Source organism: Cheilinus undulatus, linkage group 21, assembly GCF_018320785.1.
Source record: "Cheilinus undulatus linkage group 21, ASM1832078v1, whole genome shotgun sequence".
In the NCBI taxonomy this organism is placed as follows: domain Eukaryota; kingdom Metazoa; phylum Chordata; class Actinopteri; order Labriformes; family Labridae; genus Cheilinus; species Cheilinus undulatus.
In genome coordinates, this window is record NC_054885.1 from 25,136,576 (window position 1) to 25,159,025 (window position 22,450).

A 22,450-nucleotide genomic window follows, 5' to 3' on the forward strand; every position below is an offset into this window, starting at 1 on the left:
TTGAGGACAACAGACTTTGCCTACACTGGGAGTAACAGGCACTCTCTTTATCTGCTCCAAGAGAGTTTTCTTCTTCATGTGCTCAGAAAAATGGTGAAAAGTGCTCCCAAACTTTGCATCAAATCATTAGGGCTATAAATCACCAGTTTCATCATGATATGATGCGATACAGATTCTGAGAACAACGATTTGATATTTGCAGATATCACAAAGTCTGCCACGATTCAATTTAGAGGCCTGCGATATGAGACGATATTGTGAACCCATTTACCACATTCTGTTACTTTTCACATAAAGGAAATAAACACAATATTGATACGTTTTGAGAATTTTATTGCCAGATTTTTAAGGTATTTACATGAAAACATTCTTTAACAAAGTGAACAAATGCTTGTGTTTCACTTTAAAGTGCTGCAGTTTTCAGTTTTAAATGCACAGTATTTATTCAGCACTGTGACTCATTGCTGGCCGGAACTGTCATAACCAAGTGCATGAGGGGACTTTCAAAATTAAAGCGTAAGGTAACAATGGCGATGGATATCGATTATTATACTTTAAATCGATTTGACTGAATCATTGCTCAAACAATCAATATATATCGATCCAGATGAATCATTACACCCCTTCAAATCATGTTTGTTAAAAATATTAATTCAGTGTAAAAATCCGTTGCCGGAATTAGCGTACTGAACTGAAAGATGGAAAATATGGTGCTTTCAGGGAACCTGAGACCTGCCAACGTGTACGCGTTTTGCGTAGCAGGTATGCAGTTTGACATGTCTCCAATTACACGCGTATGGTCGCAATGAGTTGTTTGTGAGTAAGATGACAGAGCCCTCAGTCTGAGGTAACTTCTGATTAAAGGTTAATGTATAAAACGATGCATTTTCTCTTCACTGATATCGTAGCAGCTGCTGTTTGGTAAACAAGCTAATACACATCTGAATTTAGCATTAGACATGCGGCAGTGTATGACAGAGAGATGAGGGAGAGAGACAGCGTTAACGTTGTGTGTATTGTTAGGGTAAAGACATGATTTGGTGATAGATTTTTTTTTTGTTTTATTTACCATTTAACTCCAATAGTACTGATGTTTAACCCAACACACTAGATGGATGTGTGAAACAAATCTATCTCACGTGTCGGGTTAAACATCAGTGCTTGCTTACGTTACGACTCCGCCGCGCCTGAAAGTACTGCCCCTCGTCGCTGATTAGTCCTGTCACTTTCTAACCGGGCCCAAACGGTTCAGACAGGAGCTTTGCAAGATGAATTCGCCAGTGAGAAACAAGGAAACAGGTGTATCAATATGCTTTGCAAGGTTAACTGATGTTATTACAGTCATTTAGAGAGAAAAGAGGGATCTGTTCATTTACATTAACTCTATAAACATCAGAACCCAGTGTGAAAGTACAATATGGACCACACTCTAACAGTGTTTAATAAATTTTTATTAATGTCACAAATATTCTCCTATTACTCTGAGTATAAGTAAATGTATAAGGGGTGTCAAAACTATGGTCTGTTGGTAGAGCTGGGCAATTATTTCAATTATTTCCCTTGTAATTCTCTCTCTCTAATAATGCACCACCCCCTTGAAAACTATGGAGCTATTATTGTTGCAAAAGTATTTGCAAATGTGTACAAAGATCTGCGCACAAATCCACAATTACGTGTACAGATCTGAAAATGTGTGCACAAATCCACAAATGTGTGTACAGATCTGCAAATGCGTGCACAAATCCACAAATGTGTGTATAGATCTGCAAATCCATGTAAAGATTTACAAATGTGTGCAAAGTTTTGCAAATTTGTACAAAGATCCACAAATGCGTGCACTAATCTGCAAATATACATATTTGCAGATTAGTGCAAATATGTAGATCAATTTGTAATTGTGGACTTAGTTCATTTTGGTTTCAGAATCTGCCTCTCAATTGGCAGTCATACACACGTGACTTTTGCAACACTTGTACCGCGCACGATTTGTACTCAGATCCGTAAGCGTGTACTTAGATCTGTAAGCGTAAAGGTTGGGTCTGTTGCCCTCAGCGCAGGCTGAACTAGGTGAATGAAAGTCCGCAAGACTGCTACTCAGCCACTTGATCAACACATCCACCATCAGCGGAGTAAAGTGATTAAGATATCAACATTGGTCGGTGCCATTTAGCTCCGTGCCAGACTGACAATCTTTCTCTTCCCCTGTTATTTATATAAATATAAATGTTACAAACCACTCCATTGATCTTATTGCTAACATCACCCGTCTCATATAGCGTCATAATGGGGATTTCTGTTAAATTCAACACAACGAACCCCTGTCTTGTAGAGATGGCAATTCAACCACTGCTGTGATACAATTTTGGAGATAAGGAAGTCATTATTTTATTCACTCTTTCAATGAAAATATGAATATAACAATAAAAGTATTAAACGATAACATTTCTCCTTTCACATTGACATTACTCTGTTGACATTATACAGAGCCGTTACTAAGTCTTAACTGCTGCCTCCTGTGATGCTGATGTGATGAAAAGGCAGCCTCGCCTGTGAGCCTGTGCTGAGGGCAACAGACCCAACCTTTACGCTTACAGATCTAAGTACACACTTACGGATCTGAGTACAAATCGTGCGCGGTACAAGTGTTGCAAAAGTCACGTGTGTATGACAGTCAATTGAGAGGCAGATTCTGAACCAAAATGAACTAAGTCCACAATTACAAATTTGTCTACATATTTGCAGATTAGTGCACGCATTTGTGGATCTTTGTACAAATTTGCAAAACTTTGCACACATTTGTAAATCTTTACATGGATTTGCACATCTGTACACACATTTGTGGATTTGTGCACACATTTGCAGATCTGTACATGCATTTGTGGATTTGTGCGCAGATCTTTGTATGCATTTGCAAATACTTTTGCAACATTAATAGCTCCATACAACTTGAAAACAAACTACTGGCTGTGTAGTCGCTTGATAGGAAGCCAGGTGTCGCAGGGCACTTATCCTGCTGGAAACCCAAGACAAGAAAAAGTTAATAAAATAAAACACCAAATAATTTATGTTGTTAGCGAGAAATAAAGTTGTTTATTTTCTACTTTTCTTGGAAAATTTCACTTTTTACGAAAAAACAATTTCATTTCAGCTCATGTGTTTTGATTTTAAATGTTTAAATAAATATTGAATTTAAATATTCTTTCAAATGTTTTAAGATTATACAAATATTTACAAAAAAAAAAATAGAGTTGGAGGTGGTAGTGGAATAATTGTTCATTAATTGTAATCAAGGTAAAAAGTTTGATTAATCGGGATTTTGATTTTTGCCATAATTGCCCAGCCCAATCTGTGTGCCAGCTGTGGCCCTTGACCCTTTTAAATTGGCCTGCAAGAAATCCATTAAAAAGGCCCACATAATAACATAAAACTTGTACTTTATTCTGTTTCTTAGTTTGACTAGGATTAACAATATTGGGGTTTATACAGTGTGTTGATATTTACAAATTAAATTTAGCCAATATCAATACCAATATATAAATGTATAGACCGAACACTTCAGTCCTTGAAACACAGTTTAAGGATGAACAAAAAACATACTTCAGTCTTTAGAACACTTTACAAATGAAGTAATAAGGACGAAAACAAAAAAAGACTTCAGCTGTCAGCTGGTCCTGCCAAATGTTAAAAAAATGAATGAAAAAATGATTACAGCAGCAAATAGCAGCATGAATGGAGCTCATTTGCTCCTCTGTCTGATCTGTCTCCAGGTCTGATTTCCAAATCATATTGCTCTTAGCATCCTGAAGCACCAACACTTCTATGAAGTTAGTCAGCTTTTGTTGAGGCCTAAAACTCTACAACGCATCAAACATATCACAAAAACAAGAGTCTAGAGGCGGTGAGATAAGTTTAGGCCTTGCTGATATTTATTACACTGTACAAGATACAGAGTTACAGAGCAGTTGATCAAGAGAGCCCCAAAAGCTAGTGACAGACCTTTTTATAGCATCTAATCTAGACGTGCACCTAGCCATGAATCAAGCCCACACATACACACTTCTAGAAGGACCACCAAAACATGTTTTTGTTCTCTTGACCACCAAAACATGTTTTTGCTCTCTTGACATTGCTTCTCGCACGTACCCTTAGTCCCAGCCAACTCTTACCTAACCTCGTGATATCAGATCTTTCCAAATCATCCTTTTTGGTCATGAGAATCAACTCCTCACTAGTTTCACAACCTTCTTACCAGACTGAAACATCTGTAGACCCTTCTCAATTGTTTACCTGACCTGAGAGCCAATCCGTCATGTAAAGGATGCGTTCAGCCTCTTCTGAGAACAGCCTCTTCTGAGAACAGGCCACAAAGCAGCAGAAGCAGAGTTGAATAGTTGAATAGTTATATGCAGTAAATTAATATGTGAGTACATATATGAAATATCCCTACACTTTCTGCAGGTTGCTTGTTTTGTGTCTGACTGTGGAGAAGAACCATCAACGTCTTTCTTCTCTGCCACACCCTAAAATGATTGGTTGTTTGCTTTGTTAGATATTAATGTAGAGCTGTATTTCAGGCTGTTTTGGTTTTGTTTTTTAAGTACTTTCACTTACTAAGCATATCTTGTGGTTACTGGTTGGATATAGAGATGTAACAAATAGGACCGGGTTCTAAAAATGGATTGTCCGATTCAGATCGATTCTTTCGAAAAAAAATTCCAATATTGATTCATAAAATCCAAAGATCGATCTTCTAATACATGCCTTTTCCCTCTTCTGTCGCCTCCTTGTTCAACCAGTCTCAGACTTACATTACTCATACAGCCTGAAAATTGACCTGCAATTGTTTCTAAAAGTTTTTAGGCTGATTCAAGGTTTAAATCTCACACCCAATTATCTAATTTTGGATATCTGGGCGTGTTATCAATACGACCCCAAGCATACTTGAGAGCTGTGCAGAGACTATTTGAGCAAGAAAAAGGAATCTGGAGTACTGGAACTGATGGACTGGCCAAGTCAAAGTCCGGATTTGAATCCTATAATGAGCTATAGATTGGATTCTGCTGCCCCACTCCCTCCCCCACCCAGGTGAGCTCCGCAGATCATCCAAAAACCCAGGCCCTCCCTCAGAGCACCCTTTCTCCCCCCTCAACCCACCTCTCCTCCTCCAACCACCTCTCCATAACAGCTGACCAGCTGGCCTTACGGATTCAGCTGAAGAAGATAAAGGCAAGAAGGCTGCTGCTCACTACACCTAATGTATTGTGCGTTCATTAAGTTTTCAGACCCCTTCACTTTTGTCAACTGTATGTAGCAGCCTGATGCTGTAATTGTTTAAAATCAGAAATTTAACATTTTAGTGAGGTTACGAAAAAAAAATGAAATATCACATTGACATCAATATTCAGACCCTTTGCAACAGCACTTGAATTTCAGCTCAGCTGCCTCCCATTTCCCTTGATCATTGCCGATATGTTCCTGCACCTTCACTGGAGTCGACCTGTGGTAAGTTAAATTGATTGGACATGGTTTGGAAAGACACACACCTCCCTATAGAAGGCACCACAAATGACCTCCAACATAAAAAATAGAAAAAATTAAAAAGGTCTGAAAACTTTATGATTGCACTGTATATGAGCGTATATGTAAATATACTGATATATGTATGCATATATGCATATAGCCTCAGTAGCTTGTGGAAGAACCATACACAGCCACAACAGCCTGGCATCTCCTCCTCATGCTGGTCACCAACCTGGTCACACACTGCTGTGGGATGGCATCCCATTCTTCAACCGGTATTTGTCACAAGTCCGCCAACATGGTTGTGTTGGTCACTCTGGCATGAACAGCACACCCAAGCTGATCCCACAAGTGTTCAATGGGGTTGAGTTCAGGACTGGCAGGCCATTTTATCCTCTCCACTCGCAAATTCTGGAGGTAGTCTCTGATAAACCCCGTTCTGTGGGGGTGAGTGTTGTCATCTTGGAGGATAGAGTTTTTGCTGACAGGGTGAAAAAACAGTATTCTTGGGATGTTGTCTTCTTGGGACGCCCACTTCGCGGCCTGTCTCTGACATTCCCTGTTATATGGAACTTGGCCTCCAGTTAGGAGATGGTACTAGGGTTCACTCCAAACAATGCTGCAACTTGGTTTTGCAGGACACCAGCTTGAGGTTGCCCAACCAAAGGGCCCTATCCAGATCAGTCAAACATGGCATGCCGTTTCTTGAAGCAGACATCTACTGACCACTGTAGCAGGGCCCATGCTCACAGGTGCTGCCAATCAGGCACCTGATTGGCAGCACTTGGGGGTCCCAGAAGGTCAAAACAAGAGTCAATAGCAACAGCAAAATAAGCTGTTTAGCATTGGCAGAGAAGCTTTGGCACATTTTTCATGGGCGCAACCCACATACTCAGCTCTGCTGCTCACCCCAAAAATGCATGATCCTTATAAATGTGGCATCATTTAAAAGGGTATTAAACGGGCTTTCTAATGGTATAAGATTTATTACAAAGAATCATTGTAACAACAAAGGAATAATGTACCAAACACAAATTCCTTACTTTTTGTTTTAAGTTTTTATTGCTGACTACTTTGCCCTCTTTTTGTGCTGTTGTAATGACCAAATTTCCCCTAATGGGGATCAATAAAGGTTTCTTGTCCATCTAAAGCTTCTCAGGAGATGGAAACATGAAATGTTCTAAAATCTCCAAGCAGACAGCTGACAGCATTGACTCTGGACTTGATAAGGCACAGTGGACTGACACCAGCAGTTGACATGGCAAACAAACCATCACTGACTGCGGAAACTGAAAACACTGGACTTCAGGCACCTTGGATTCTTTCTCTAGCCGATCCTTCTTCCAGACTTTGGGACCTTTATTTCCAAATGAAAAGCGAAATACACATATGTGAAAACAGGACTTTGGACCACTTAGCACCGCCCATTTCCTTTTCTCCCTAGCCCAAGTCAGATGCTTATGTATTTCTGTGGTTGAAGAGTGGCTTGAGTCCGGGATCACGACACTTGTCGCCCATTTCGTGGACACGCCTATGTACGGTGGCTCTTGATGGACTGACTCCAGGTTCAGTCCACTCCTTGTAAAGCTCCCATAAGTTTTTGAATCTGATTTGAATCTTTAGTGAGTGGATATTTATTTTCATAAGCTGTAAGCTGTTATCAAGATTAAAGCTAAAAAATGTCTTGGAATATTTTACTTTGTGTGATGAATGTAGAATGTATGAAAGTTTCACATTTTGGATTAAACTGCAAGTATAGGAAAACATCTTTTTCCTGATAATTTTAATTTTTTTTAGATACAACATTAATATCAGTCAGCTCTGCTGCAGCTAAACAGTTTGATGCTGTGTAAAAGCTAAGGACCTAATTCACAAAAGGATTGCACAGAATTTGTGCACACCAGAATTGTGTAAATGAGTCTTATTTATAAAATGCATGCAAAAGCTTTAATGTGCCCCTATAATGTTACAAGCCTATTGCCGTCTCTGCTGGTGGCTTGGTGCACATAGATGCACTGGCGTATGGAGATGCTGAGCCATTTAAGATGGGGATGATGACACAGAACTGAGTAAAAACTGACTGTCCGCTGGCAGATATCGGTGACTGCACTGCAGTACTAATGATCAGCGAATTTTGATGATCAGAGAGCTGTTCCAGCTCTGTATGACTTAAATACGAATGATGTGAAAATACATTTCAAGTCGAAATATTACTTTGGCATGTCTATTATTAAACAATAACCAAGGGTTAAATCAGTCTGTGCTGCCAGTTGCTCTACATGTATGGAACTGTTATCTGTATATCAGATTTAGGATTCTTTTTCATTGAATTGTCCATCATTCCTCTATTCAGAGGGCAATATGCAACCTGAGTGATTTATTTTCATTTTACACAACTGGGTGACAGTTGGCAGAAGCTACATACTACAGTACTTAAAAACACACAGAAGTGTTCTAAAAACATAAAAAGAGATTTTTTGAAGATATTTAAAGAAGGCAGATCACTTGCAGATACAGACTTGGATGAACTATAGTGGTTGAATACTCTAGTGGGAATAAGGCACTGGTTTTTATTTAGAAAAAAATGGTTTGTTTTTTTTTTGTCTTTGCTATATTTATTACAACATATCAGACATTCCATTGTTTAGTAACTTGGTTTTGTCTAGCACTGTGTGCTGCTTGATGATAGACAAGATAATTAACCAGTTTTGAATGCCCAGAAATTGATATTTTGCAGACGTATTGTGACAAGTATCAAGAATTTGTATTTCTTACCAGTATTGTGTTCGGGATATACACTGCCTGGCCAAAATAAAAGTTGCCACCTGGATTGAACTAAGCAAATAGGTACAAGCCTCCTATTGGATAATTACTGCATGGGCAATTATCTTTCAGCTGGCAAAAAGTTATTTAACCCCAGCTGATGCAATGAGTAACTTCTCATTTCTTAAACAACCATGTTGAAAGACACATCCTGTGGTCATGGAAAAGATGTTAGTCTGTTTAAAAGGGTTAATCATTGGCATGCAAAAAAGGCTTCAGTTTGCTAGGGAGCATAAAGATTGGACTCTGGAGGAATGGAAGAAGGTCATGTGGTCTGATGAGTCCAGATTTACCCTGTTCCAGAGTGATGGGTGCATCAGGGTAAGAAGAGAGGCAGGTGAAGTGATGTACCCATCATGCCTAGTGCCTACTGTACAAGCCTGTGGGGGCAGTGCTATGATCTGGGGTTGCTGCAGTTGGTCAGGTCTAGGTTCAGCAACATTATGTGCCCAAAGAATGAGGTCAGCTGACTACCTGAATATACTGAATGACGAGGTTATTCCATCAATGGATTTTTTCTTCCCTAATGGCACGGGCATATTCCAAGATGACAATGCCAGGATTCATCGGGCTCAAATTGTGAACGAGTGGTTCAGGGAGCATGAGACATCATTTTCACACATGGATTGGCCACCACAGAGTCCAGACCTTAACCCCATTGAGAATCTTTGGATGTGTTGGAGAAGGCTTTGCGCAGTGGTCAGACTCTCCCATCATCAATACAAGATCTTGGTGAAAAATTAGTGCAACACTGGATGGAAATAAATCTTGTGACATTGCAGAAGCTTATCGAAACAATGCAACAGCGAATACATGCTGTAATCAAAGCTAAAGGCGGTCCAACAAAATATTAGAGTGTGTGACCTTTTTTTGGTGGCGACTTTTTTATTTTTTGGCCAGGCATTGTATTAGGCTTGTTGTAAATTCTGGTTCATAAAATCCCTGCCGTAGACTGTAACTTAAAATCATTACACACCCACAGGTACTTTTATTTGGTGGGTACAAAAAGTAATTTTTCTGTTTTGTTTTTGTTTTTGTTTTTTTGTTTTTGGCTGTTCTTTGCAGGACTGTATGATTCCTCTGTCCAGTGAAGCTCTGAGCTCGTGTAAGCAACAGGATGTCCAGCCTTTCCTTCAAGCTATTAGATACACCATGTTCCAGAGGCAACTTCTCACTAAAGTCAAAGGTATTTATTTATGCCATTTTTCCTGCAGGAAATTCGCCAGATAGGGTGATGTCTGGCTTGTTGGAGTGGAAAGGGGGTTAGCAAAATAATTTAGCTCATTTAATCATTAGTCAGCCAGACATTTGATACTGAATACATTCATATGCAGTTAGAAAAAGTCTGTTCTGTGAGTCAAAATGAAAGTGGACTTTTATAAAACGTGTGAACTTTGTAGTCTGAATGAAATGTACTAGGTTAAATATCTTCAAGTGGAACACACATCAAGATAATGAGGTTGGAAATTGATTTCCTCTTGCATGTACACACCTCCACCTGACTCAAACTGGACAAAAATTTCTGCACGTGCTCCACAGTGATATTGCCAGACTTTGACCTAGGAGTAGAACAGCTTAAATGCCAATTAGACCAGAAGTTTCGTTGTCATCCAGTGGGGGTAACCACCATAAGCTACCGCTCATCACATTTAGGATTTGGCACTGTTATCAAAAAAATGATTATAATACTCAGCTGGAGCTCAAGTTGTTCTTGTATTTGACTATTTCTTAAACCATCTTTATCGTAAAATAAGTTTGTCTTAATGTCTAATAATAATTTTATGTTCGGTAAAGCTTGATGTTCTTTTTATGATAATTGACAAGGAATGTTTAATGGAAAGCTTTAACTGTAGTGAGTCACGCCATGTATTTTTTTGAGCCGATAAGATAACTGGTTATTTCCTTCTCCTGATGACCTGACTAGATAATTGCTTTTTTTTTTTTCAATTGTTAATTTTGAAAAGAAGTAGTATATTGGTACCAATATATCATGCATCCTGACTTAAATGTGAAGCAATGGCAGTGGTGCATGCTGGTTCTCACTCATTAGTTATTCAGCACATTTTCATATGGTTGTGTTTTAACTAATGCTGGGCATGGATTAATTTTTTTAATCTAGATTAATCTCACTGCAATCCTGTAGTTAATTTAGATTAATCTAGATTAAAATGTTAGATTTGAATTTTGCTGAAGACATTAAAAAACTGCTTGACCTATCTAAATATTAAGGAAAATGCATCACAGACTGCTTGAGAACACCTCGCTTGCTCACCACTGAACCCTCACTTTAAACACCAAAGTTTGCTCATTTATCATGTGGATTTCAACTATGGAAATATAACCAGTGCTTTAAGTGAAAAAAAAAAAGTGCCAGTACTTTCTTCTCACACAATCCCAGAACTAATTTGGACGGTATGAAGCAAAAATCATATACTCATATACATTATATACTGTACATAAAAAGTAAAAAGGCCTTTAAATGAAATAAATTAGAAATATCAAATACAGTGAGTTTAATAGTTGTTCTTTGTCACCAAATGTGGAGATTAATCAGCCCCACCCCTCACTGACACCCTTAGTCTCTGCTCCGTCTGTGAACGCTCTTTGTCACCGTCTACCAGACTTTCTGTCTTTGTCAGTGAGTCAGCTGTTCTTTAAGCAAAACTACAGCCCTTGATCCTTTGACCAACAGTCTGCTCGGTCATTTTTAATACTGTTACTGAATATTGTTGTTGAGGTCTCGTTCAGCAGCAGTACGAACAGGTGTCAGTAAAGCATCAAGCTCCGTGGAGCAGGCGCTGTGCTCGGGCGCTGCGTCACTGTCCAGGAAAGGTGAACAATATCATCTCTGGTTTCCCCTCCAACAGTGGCAGGTGAGCTCACCTGGATTCTTGTTCAGATAAAAACTTCACGGTACACAGCGGCAAGAGCGCCGTGTGCCACAGAATGCATCTATTTAGATGTAGTCATGAATCATCCAGTAAAGCTGTCAGCTGTGGAGAGGACAGGAGAGCGTACCGGTACTTGCCGGTAAGCTGGAAGAAGTCCCGATATGCCAAGGGGCAAAATTTAGAAGTGCTGGTATTGCTCACCACCGCCTGACCCTCCTCTCTCACTCTCTCACTCACTCACTCACTCACTCACTCACTCACTCACTCACTCACTCACTCTCTCTCTCTCTCTCTCTCTCTCTCTCTCTCTCTCTCTCTCTCTCTCTCTCTCTCTCTCTCTCTCTCTCTCTCTCTCTCTCTCTCTCTCTCTCTCTCTCTCTCTCTCTCTCTCTCTCTCTCACAAAGTCCAGCGCAACCTCTGATTTGTGCTTATGTGCAAACAACATGTAATATCGACTACTGGTTGTAATCACACACCCAAGCATCCACTCTTTCATTAAAAACAGACATTGTCCAGTTCAGTGGAGAGCGACACAACTGCTCAGATGTGACCCCTCTGAAACCATACACACATACACACACAGCCAGATATGTCATGGCGGTGAATTGCAGAGCGACGCGTTCCCTCGACGCAGAACTTCAAATAGTCAATGCCGTGGACACAACGCAGAAGTATAAATCAGGCTTAAGCCTGCTCACAGAGGACCCAAACCTCCGCCCTCCTCCCATTGGAAATGACTGGAGGCGTGTTGGTAGCCTACTACATGTGTGCTCGGCGGTGTGTCTGTAAGCCCCTTTAGTGAATAGATTAACGTGTGATATTTTTCTTATCCCGCGATAAGAGTCTTGCATTAACATAGCGCATTAATGCCGTTAACGGCCCAGCAGTAGTTTTAACAGTAACTTAAGGCTTTTTTCTGAAGTGGACTAGGTTGGGTGGTAATCCAGTATTGCTGTATCCTAGAACTTGATTTAGCCACAGAATCACTTAAATAACAGTAGTGGAAATCTGCTCTGTAATGAATGCATGTGTTATAAATATGATCTGTTTCCAGCTGCAGCACCACTGTCTGTATTTGAAGATGCCTTTAGAGTGATATGGTAGGAATTCGTAACATTTCGAATATTTTTCAAAAAAGGACTCACTGTTTAACCACGATTATATTAGCATGTAGTGTATTAGGCTGCTTAAGCAGTCTGTAAGCTCACTGCAGAGTGAACAAATTTGTACCCAGGTAGAACTTGCAATTGTTGCACTCAGTGTATGCTGCTCTTTTCGGTCATGCTCAGGCAAGTTCCTGGTTGGAACTGCATCTTGTTTAATGGGATTTTAATAATTTGGCAGCGATACCATAAACTGTGAAAAAAATCTTTAGAAGGTTTAACAGAATTACATAATGGGTACTGCCCAATCCTAGTAGACAAAGTCTATGCCAATTAGTAGACCTATTTTTTAGACTCTGAGGCTTCTGTTCTCCTCCAGGTTACTCTTCTGCCATTGATGGCCACCTAATAGAGCTTTGTCTGACTGCTGTCAAATTTGCCCGGAAAAAAGGGAACATTGCTCTGGCATCACGCCTACTTGGCCAGTGCAGTGATGGGACACAAGAAAAGGAACAGCAGGATGGATTGAGCCAGGCATTTAGACATCTCACCCTGGAGGGCACTGTGGGAGAGAAATGGGGACCAGAGCTGCAGATAGAAAAAGCCAAAGTCCTAAGAACTGCAGGTAAGGATCAGAAGATATTCAAGGTGGAAACTGAAGTACAAATTATAGATTATCAGTTATTTTTTTCATGAGCAGCATGTCCATACAACAGTGATAACCAATCAGTCTGTAAGCCATATAGATATGTATGGCTTGGCATGTAACTGTATTTTCTTTTTCTCTTCTTTTAACCTGTCTGCAACAGTACTGTTCTGTATTCAGTCAACATGAAAGAAAAATAAAGGATTAAAAAACAGTGCTAATCAAAAGTCACATAGACCACACCTGTACTATCCAGCATGCACATACACAATTATGTGAATCAGTGATTAAAAATATATTTTTTAAAGTTAAACACAGTCAAGAATTGTTAGTTGACAAATTCAAAAGCTGCCATATTGGTTGCAAAGTTTCCTAATTTTTGTCGGAACTGTATGCACACAGAGTGTTGATTATGTTTCTTGGGCTTCTTTCTGCAGTGTCCTTTAAATAGAGTCTCCTTCCACAGGTCAGTCCATGATAGCCATGGAGATGCTGAGCAGAGCTGCCCTGTCGTACAGCCATTTGGGGAAGAATGAAAGTGCAGCATGCCGCTCACTGCTGACACTCTGCAAATGGTTTCTGGCTGACTGGAAGGACTTGACCCCTCAACTTAAGCAGGCAGGCTCCCTTGTAATTACTAATTTATCTTGAATATCTTCTGAATTTCAATGTTTTGAGTGAGGCTGAGATTAAATGTTTTTTTGAAGTTGGGTTTTGTATAGTACTTGATTACAGTTGTTATATAAGCCACAAATATCTCAGTCCATTATCCAATTAAACACACCTGTTGGTGTTGAATTCCACCTACAGGGGATTCTCAGCCAAAACAATTACACAATATGAGTACATCCCTGCTCTTCTCCACCCATATCTGCAGTTTAATTCTTGTTTGCATCCTGGGACTGCTTCCAGCGTGAATGTAGAAATGCACTTTTAAGTGCATTTCTACATTCACTTTAATGCACTTTTAAGTGCACGTCTCCCTCATAATGAGACATTTATGAATTAAATCAAAATAAAAATCGACGGTATCATGAACAAGAACGTTTACCACAGCATCTTAGTGCATCACGGATTGCTCTATTTTTCAATTCAACAAATCCGTGTTCTTCTGCCTTACCTTATTTTTACCCTCTGACCAGTTTGTCACAGAGCCGTGGAGATTTCAGGTTACATGACCCTACATCAAGTCTTTTGAATTCACTGAAACTCTTTTACATCACAGGTGTTCTTATTATTTTGAATATATCATCAGTAGATGGTGTTTGCATGACTAACAATATAAATCACTATCACGTATACAGTGGAATTCTAAAAATTAGCCAACTCAGTACAGCAATGGATAGGCCAACAGGCTAAATTACCTCAGTTTTTTTTCCACTTCAATAACTAATATATTGTGTGTTCATAAGGTAAATACTGTGCCCATGGTGACTTGGCTATCAATCAGTAAAAGAATAAACTGACAGCCAAAAACTAACTTTAATGACAAATTTTCTTTCTGCACTTCTCACTGTTCAGTTTATCTCTAGAAAGCTGAAGAAGGCCTGTGAACACTGGGGTTCAGTAAGGTAGAGAACCCTACATGGAGAGTGATGCAGGTTACAGGTGCATCTGAGCCGTTATCCTGTGATTCAGGAATGTCCTCAAGAAGTGTTGTAACTAAGGCCCTGTTTACACAGCTAAGTTTTCCAGTGAAAACACAAAACTTCTGTAGCGTTTGAGCTGTCTGTTTGTATGAAATCTGCATTTCTGTGCCTGAAAATGGAAAAATTTGGAAATGGGCTCCAGTGTGAAAGTTTTTCAAAATGTCTCTGTCTCTGCATTACTAGAGAAAATGACACTTTCTGAAAACACACATGCGCACTACGGTTGCAATCAGTTGTCAAGTTTGAGTGCCACATGCCGCAGCACTGTGAACAGAACCATGGCAGCTCAAGCCGAGCTGTCTGGTGTAGTTAGCTCTGATTCAGGTTGCTTTGCAAGATCAGTGTTGTTATAACACTGATCTTTATATAAGATAGAATAATTCATTTTTCACAGACAAATTTAACTCCTAAAGACTTTAATTTCTCATGGATTTTCTCTTGAAGTGCAGTGCTTCCTGCTCATGTGGTGCAGCTGGAAGTAGAAGAGCATTTTCAGAATGATATTTCTGTTTCCCCTTTTTTCAAATATATCTGCGTCTTGGAAACAATTTAGCCTTTATTTTTTTTTTAAGTTTAAACACAGAAACTTCAGCCCTTAGACTCTCCTGTCTCCTCCTCCAATGTCTGCACATCAGTGCGCAGCTGATGGAGGAGACAGGATTTAAGGTTCCGTGTTAAGGTTAAAAAACATAGCTGTAATAACTTCCAAGAAACAGATAGAATTAAAAAAGGCAAAATAGAATTATCATTCTGAAAAGGCTATATTTTTCCTGCTGCGCTTTAAACAGGAAGCGGTGCATGTTTTTGAGAAAATCCACAAGAAATTAAATGCTGTTGAAGTAGAATTTGTCCATTGAAGATTAAACAGTCTTAAAGGATATTTTTGTTATAACAAGATTGGTCTAGCAAAGCATTTTTTGTTTATATGTGCTGTGAAATTTCACTGCCATGCCATGATGGGGATGAGAAGGAGGATTTAGTGATGAATTACTCTCATGCATGTGTGTGTGAAAAAATGTTACATATTGTCAAAAACACATGAAAAACAATAAATGTGCAGTACTGTCCTTGATGTAGACACAGTTTATTGGGCAGAAAATCACTTTCCTACAGCGTTTTTGTGTTCCTCCGTCCTCGTGGAGACACAGATTGTTTCCAAAACGTTTCCGTCTAAACATGGACCTATCTGAAAATGGTAAACAGAGCAGAACATTGTTGTGTGAACAAGGCCTAAGTCCTACCCATGACAGCAGTAACTCTCTGGATTCATAGACATGGGCTCATAGTCTACACACCATTCCTAGCAGGTAGTTAACAGAGCTTCCCTCTCACTTTCACCCTGCTGAGTCTCTGCCTGCTAAAGTGCTTCCTCTGTGTTGTCCAGGTCATAAAAGTGTCCCCTGGTATCCACAGAAAATTATATGTCATCCTAACGCAAGTCAAGGTTATTATTGTCATTTGTTTCGTGTGTTGTCATCTCTCCCAAGCATGTGAAGGCTCCCAAAACAGCTGATCAGTGCTGAGGGGGAAGAAAATGTTGCCTTTTATGGTATTGCAAAATAGTGCGAAACACAGAGGTTTTCTTGAGAAAAAATAAAAATCTTCAAAATTTTTGTATTTGTATAACGTAAATTTACTGTATATCCTTGCTTACCTTGCTGGTGCCTTCATGATGCTCTACTGTAAGGTGGAACACAGACTTTAATCTTCAGTGGCTAATATACACTACTCACAATAAGTTAGGGATATTGTTATTTACATGAGTGCTTTTCCTATTTGGGCTGAATTTTAATGAAATAAGCAATATTTCCCTTTGATATTACTATTAATGAATGAGAAGAAACACCATTCTCATTAGTTTAATATTTATTACCCCAACAATTTAGACAATAACAAAGATAGCCCCAAATAACCAAAACTGGCAAAAGTCAGTAGCGGGTGTTTCCACCATTTGCGGCAATGACAGCTTGACAGCGACGTCTCATGCTCCTTACTAGCCTCATGATGTTGTTCTGAGGCAATGCATTCCACTCCTCCACAAATGCTACACGCAGTTCTGCCAGGTCACGTGGGGGTGGGGTACGATCATCCAGTCTCTGCTTCAGCTGGTCCCAGACGTGCTCTATGGGGTTCAGGTCAGGGGACATTGCTGGCCATACCATATGAGGCACTCCGACATCCTGAAGTCGAGCTGTGACAATTCTGGCACGATGTGGTGGAGCATTATCATCCATGAACAGAAAGTTGGGGGTGTGCTGGCGGAATTGGGGGATGATGATGGGTTCTATGATGTCTCTGAGGTAAGACCGTGCGGTGACTGAGCCACCTACAATCACCATATCTGTTTTGCGCTGACTGGTGATGCCTGCCCAGAGTGTTGCACCTCCTCCACCAAAACGAACCCTGGGGACCATGTTGACCTCGGCGTATCGCTCACCTTGCTTTCTCCAGCAATGCTGACGACCATCATTTCTGCGCAAGGTGACCCGACACTCATCAGAGAACAGGACGGTAGACCACTGCTGCATTGTCCAGGTCACATGGTCTTGTGCCCACTGCAAACGGTCACGGCGGTGTCTTGGTGTCAGTGGAGTTATCTGCAACGGTCGTCTGGCATTCAAGCCAAAGCGGTAGAGTCGGTTGCAAATGGTTTGTCTGGAAACCCTAGTACCCCTCACTTCTCGTAAACGGGCCTGCAGCTGTGTCGCAGTTGCATAACGGTGTCTGAGTGCATAGGTCCTTAGGTACTGGTCATCATTGCGGTCCATCACTCTTGGGGCTCCACTCCTGGGTCTGTCACGAACACTGCCAGTAGTTCTGTGTCTTGCTGCAAGTCTGCTGATGACACTTTGAAACACACCAAGTTCACGAGCAACATCTGACTGCCTGCTACCAACCTGAAGGCGCGCTATGGCCAGGTGGCGCTGCTCGTCCGTTAAGTGATGTCGTGTGTTCATGGCTGCTTGAATGATGAACTGGGAATGACTTACTGACAATACCAGCTTTTTATACCCCCAGAATGTTGAAATTGATGCCACATTGAAAAGGGTTGTCTTTTTGTATTTTTTGGTATTGACCCCGATATGTAAGGTGCACTGTACACACTGAGACCATTACGTGGAAAACACAAAATGAGGTGTGTCTATCACCCAAATACAATTGCCTCCCTATCCCAAAGATCACTGAAGTGAAACAAACACCTTATGTATGAAATCCACTGAGTCTCTCACAATATCCCTAACTTATTGTGAGTAGTGTAGTTACAATTACCAAGTACTGTATACAACCCAAGCTCATAAAAAAAACTGACATATCCCTTTAGGTTCATGCTACTGGGGCTTTTTAGGCCCAGTGTAAGATGCTTGGAAGATTTTATGATTTTATTTGTAAATGCTACTAAAATACTTGCTTGTGATTGCAATATATTTTTAAATAGTGCAGTTCAGGTATGTATTGTAAATTAATTCTGGGTGACTGCCAATTATATGTTTTATAATCTGAAAATATATGCAAGAAGAGACAGGTCAAGAAACAGTGACACCAACAGTCAGATTTGTTTTTAGCCATATTATACTACTTGCTAGTTATGTTTTATGCCTCCCTACAGATACAATGACAAACCAGCTGTTGTCAAGTGTGCATAGTACCTTGGATTTATTCCCTTACTCCTTTGAAGTGCAAAGCCATACCTAACAAATAAAACTTGCCTTTATTGACTGTGGCTTAGTGGGTAAAGATAGTCATCTCTTATCCGGAAGGTTGTGGGTTTGATCCCCAACTCCTACAAACACATGTAGATGTGTCCTTGGGCAAGACACTCCACTGCTGCATTGCTGCATAAATAGTATGGTAATGTGTATGGATGCAAATGAATAGAATTAGTAAGGACTGTTAGTTTCTCTGCATAGCAGCCTCCATCACCAGTGTCTGAATGTGCATGGAAATGGATAAGTTTGACCAGCAGGGTAAAAGCACTCAGAGTAGTCAGATGATCAGAAAAATGCTATGAAAGCCCAGGTCAATTTACCAATTTATAATTTTAACAAAAATAACTCTCCCCTGATAAAATAGAACTAGTTTGGGCTTTCTCACAACAATGAGAAAGTTGCAACACTTGTTTATGAAATGTTCACAGATAAAGTATGCCCATCAGATGGCCACACACAGCAAACCTTTTGACCACCTTAAGAGACCACATCCTTTAAAAGTATGCCAAAATTGAAAAATCAACAAGAAGATCAGCCACACCAAAGTCAGCAGAGGTAATTGAAAAAAATCCCTTTTTTCCAGATAATTTTTTGGACATTTTACCTTTTGACAGCTCAAACCACAATTCGACAAGACTAACATGTCAGAATTTTTCTTGCATTTCATCTGGTTCTTCACCCTGACCTAATGATAACGACGTCTGTCCGGATGCCTACCAACAGAAGAGCATTTGCTCCACGTCTCTGTATAGTCTTTTACAGGGTGACTTTATACAAGTCACGTTAGAGTGACATTTACACTGCATTCCAAATTATTATGCAAATGATAATTTTCTCAGAACATCTTAACAGGCCAAGTTACTTGTTAACATATGACCCTTCTTTGTTATCACCTTCATAATTCTTGCATCCATTGAACTTGTGAGAGTTTGGAGAGTTTCTTCTTGAATGTCTTTGCAAGATGTCAGAATAGCTTCCCAGAGCTGCTATTTTGATGTGAACTGCCTCCCACCCTCATAGATCTTTTGTTCGAGAATGCTCCAAGGTTCTCAGTAGGGTTGAGGTCAGGGGAGGATGGGGGCCCACACCATATGTTTCTCTCCTTTCATGCCTATAGCAGCCAATGACACAGAGGTATTTTTGCAGCATGAGATTTTGCATTGTCATGCATGAATATAATTTTTGCTCCAGAGGGTATGGTTCTTCTATTTGTACCATGGCAGAAAGTGGTCAGTCAGAAACTCTTTATACTTTGCCAAGGTCATTTTCACACCTAGCTGCTCTCTTAATCCAATTAATTTGTCTGGCAGAAACCTTTCTCATTATGCCATCTGCACGAACCTGTCTGTGCTCTGAATCAGCCACAAATTTCTTTACAGTATGATGATCACGCTTCAGTTTTCATGAAATATCTAACGTTTTACACCTTGTCCAAGGCATTGCACTATTTGATGCTTTTTGGCAGCAGAGAGATCCTTTTTCTTTCCATATTGGACTGTCCTTCTTAAGTAGTTTTCCTTTAATTGGGCTCAGCTGGCAAACTAATTATCCGTGTCCGAGATTGTTTTCAGTGATCCAAAGAGCCCTGAGACACAGTACCATCCATGAGTTTGATATAAATCAAAAAATTGAATATTAATGGCACTAAAATCCAATCTGCAGTCCAATCTGGGTTGGGGAAAAAAGGTGATGTCAGCCTTTAGTAAACAACAGTGGCACTTAAAATATTACAATTTGGCCAAAATGTGCCATAGGTGTGCATTAGTCTTGAAAGTACCTACCCTTTGAAATTCTCGCATGTCCACAGCGACACTGAAGCGCTTCTGTCACCGTAATACCACGATGTTAAGAATATTTCTCTTGTTAACAATTATAGTGGCTGCCTGTCAAGCTCAAGTTATGTGGATTACTTTTCCTATGCTCTGATTGGCCCATAATGAATGTGACAGAACATCTGTCAGACTAGACAAAGTCAGATTACCCACCAGAATTCTTTTTAGAGTTTCTTTCCTTCCTTTTCCCAGATGGATCTGAAATACATCCCATGTAATGGATATGTGAAACAGTCTTTTTGGCTTGTGAGGTTATTATTATTATTATTTTTTAAGATTTATTTTGGGCATTTTTGTGCCTTTATTTGGTAGAGGAGGACCATGGATAGAGTCAGAAACAGGGACGAGAGCGGGGGAGAGACCTGCGGTAAAGGGCCTCAGGCCAGATTCGAACCCGGGCCATCCATGTATGTGGGCCATGCCTTAAACCAGTAGCCCACCTGCGCCCCAGCTTGTCAGGTTAATTTGACAGTGCCAGGATCACAGGATTTGAACCTGCGATCAGTGTGTCATGGACTGTAGCCTCTGTGAATAGGTGCCTGCTCTACGAATTTTTGCCCCTTCATACACTTCTTCTGCTCACAAAAATATTCTGTTCTACTTATTTGTTGATACTATTAATACTTTCAAGAACATAAAGCGTTTATGTAAAGGCAAAAAACTGCCATTGTAGGACAATTAAATGCTGCTTTGTGTGCAATGTCAGTGTCACTTATTAGTGTCCCGTCTCCTCCCATCTCAAGGGATAGCCTACTGCTGTGAGGTGAAAGTCAGGAAGATTTCGGTGCAGTCTGGAGTGTATATGTGAAAAAGACATTACATACTATCTCTTGCAGCCAAGACAAATAATGCAGAGGATTTTGTCATAAAAATTGATTTTGACTTTAAAATGACAATTGCGGTGGGTGTTATTTTTTGTTTTGTAAAGCTTAATCTTACTGTGCAAAAAGAATTCTATAATGACCTGTTTTTTATCTAGGTGTTAAAGAAGACAGGAGCAGTGAACGTGTTGAATACAGTGGGTAGCATGTCGCCTCTGGCCCAGATCATATCTGCTCTGCTGGAGCTTCCTCTTGAGATCCAGGGTATTCCCCAAATCATTGCTGAAATATCAGGTAATAATTTTGTTCAAGATAATTTTTAAGATTGATCCATAGTGAAGTGTTCACACTCGCTAACACAATTATTCATTACATATGGAGAATACAGACATAGAAGCTATGTTTCTATTCATTGATATCTAGACCACCAGCCTATTGTACCAGTGCTTATAAAACATTGAATATTTTGTATTTCACTTGAAAGACTGCCGTTGTGACTTTGAATCAGCTGCAGTTTCATTTTTCCCTGTGCAGTGAATGTGGGAGTTGGAGAACCAGACTTTGTGTTGGGCCAACTCTATCAGCTCTCAGTCAGCTTGGCCCCAGAGATGGCTAAGGCCTGGGCAGCCCTGGCCAGTTGGGCTTACCGCTGGGGCAGGAAGGTGGTGGATAATGCTAGGTTAGTGGATCAGCTTGAATGGATCTTTTGATGTGATCGCCTGTAGGATAGTATACAGCCAACTCTGTCAAGTAAAAAATGTGTACTTTCTGATGTTTGTTGTAGTCTAATTATTTTTTTTCTGATGAATTAATCAATTTATTTTTTACATGGTAATACTATTTTTTTTCTCAAGCCAAGGGGAAGGATTACCTCTTCTTGTTGGGGAGAAGAAAGAGATAGAGGAGCTGCTTCCAGCAACAACCAGTGAAAAAGACAAAGACACAATCTTTAGCATTCTCGGACAGGCAATGTGTCGACCTACTGGGATACAGGTTGAGTCTGTTCATTTATAGCAGACACTTTGTATTTTAAAAGTTTCCCTTAAATTTTTTTTTAAAAATACCTGCACAGATACAACTAAATACTTGAGAAACACTAACAATTGTGTTTTACGTTAATTTTGCTCGGATGGGGAGGCTGAAAACCCTAATTAACATTTTACTCTTTTGTGTCAGGATGAAGACATGGCTCTACAGCAGGAAGATGATGAAGATGACATGGTAGACTTGATCTGGCGTCACCTGACTGGCTCATGCCCCTGGCTGGGGGAAGCAGGCCAGCCTGTCATGGATGGTCTTATACGAGTCTGGAGACGTGTGATTGACCGCATATTTGGCCTTTACCAGGTGTCCTGCCAAGCCTATTTCACCTTCCTCAAGCTCAACGCTGGACAGGTGAGACATAATGGCAGTAAAATAACTGCCAGTTTAAGTGACTAGGCAGTAAAGGCAGCTTT

General features: G+C 40.1%; 1 protein-coding gene across 6 annotated transcripts in view; it reads left to right on the forward strand.

Annotated features, from left to right (window-relative positions):
* The window catches only part of smg1 (SMG1 nonsense mediated mRNA decay associated PI3K related kinase), a 247,249-nt gene that overhangs the window by 129,259 nt on the left and 95,540 nt on the right, over nucleotides 1-22,450 (forward strand). For 4 of the 6 annotated variants that reach the window (XM_041777927.1, XM_041777929.1, XM_041777931.1 and 1 more), the window contains 7 exons: nucleotides 9,409-9,529; nucleotides 12,718-12,963; nucleotides 13,451-13,614; nucleotides 21,152-21,287; nucleotides 21,528-21,672; nucleotides 21,848-21,986; nucleotides 22,170-22,388. In XM_041777927.1, the coding sequence (XP_041633861.1) occupies nucleotides 9,409-9,529; nucleotides 12,718-12,963; nucleotides 13,451-13,614; nucleotides 21,152-21,287; nucleotides 21,528-21,672; nucleotides 21,848-21,986; nucleotides 22,170-22,388 (1,170 nt within the window). The remainder of the gene's footprint in view (nucleotides 1-9,408; nucleotides 9,530-12,717; nucleotides 12,964-13,450; nucleotides 13,615-21,151; nucleotides 21,288-21,527; nucleotides 21,673-21,847; nucleotides 21,987-22,169; nucleotides 22,389-22,450) is intronic. The other 2 variants (XM_041777930.1, XM_041777933.1) reach the window with 1 other exon arrangement.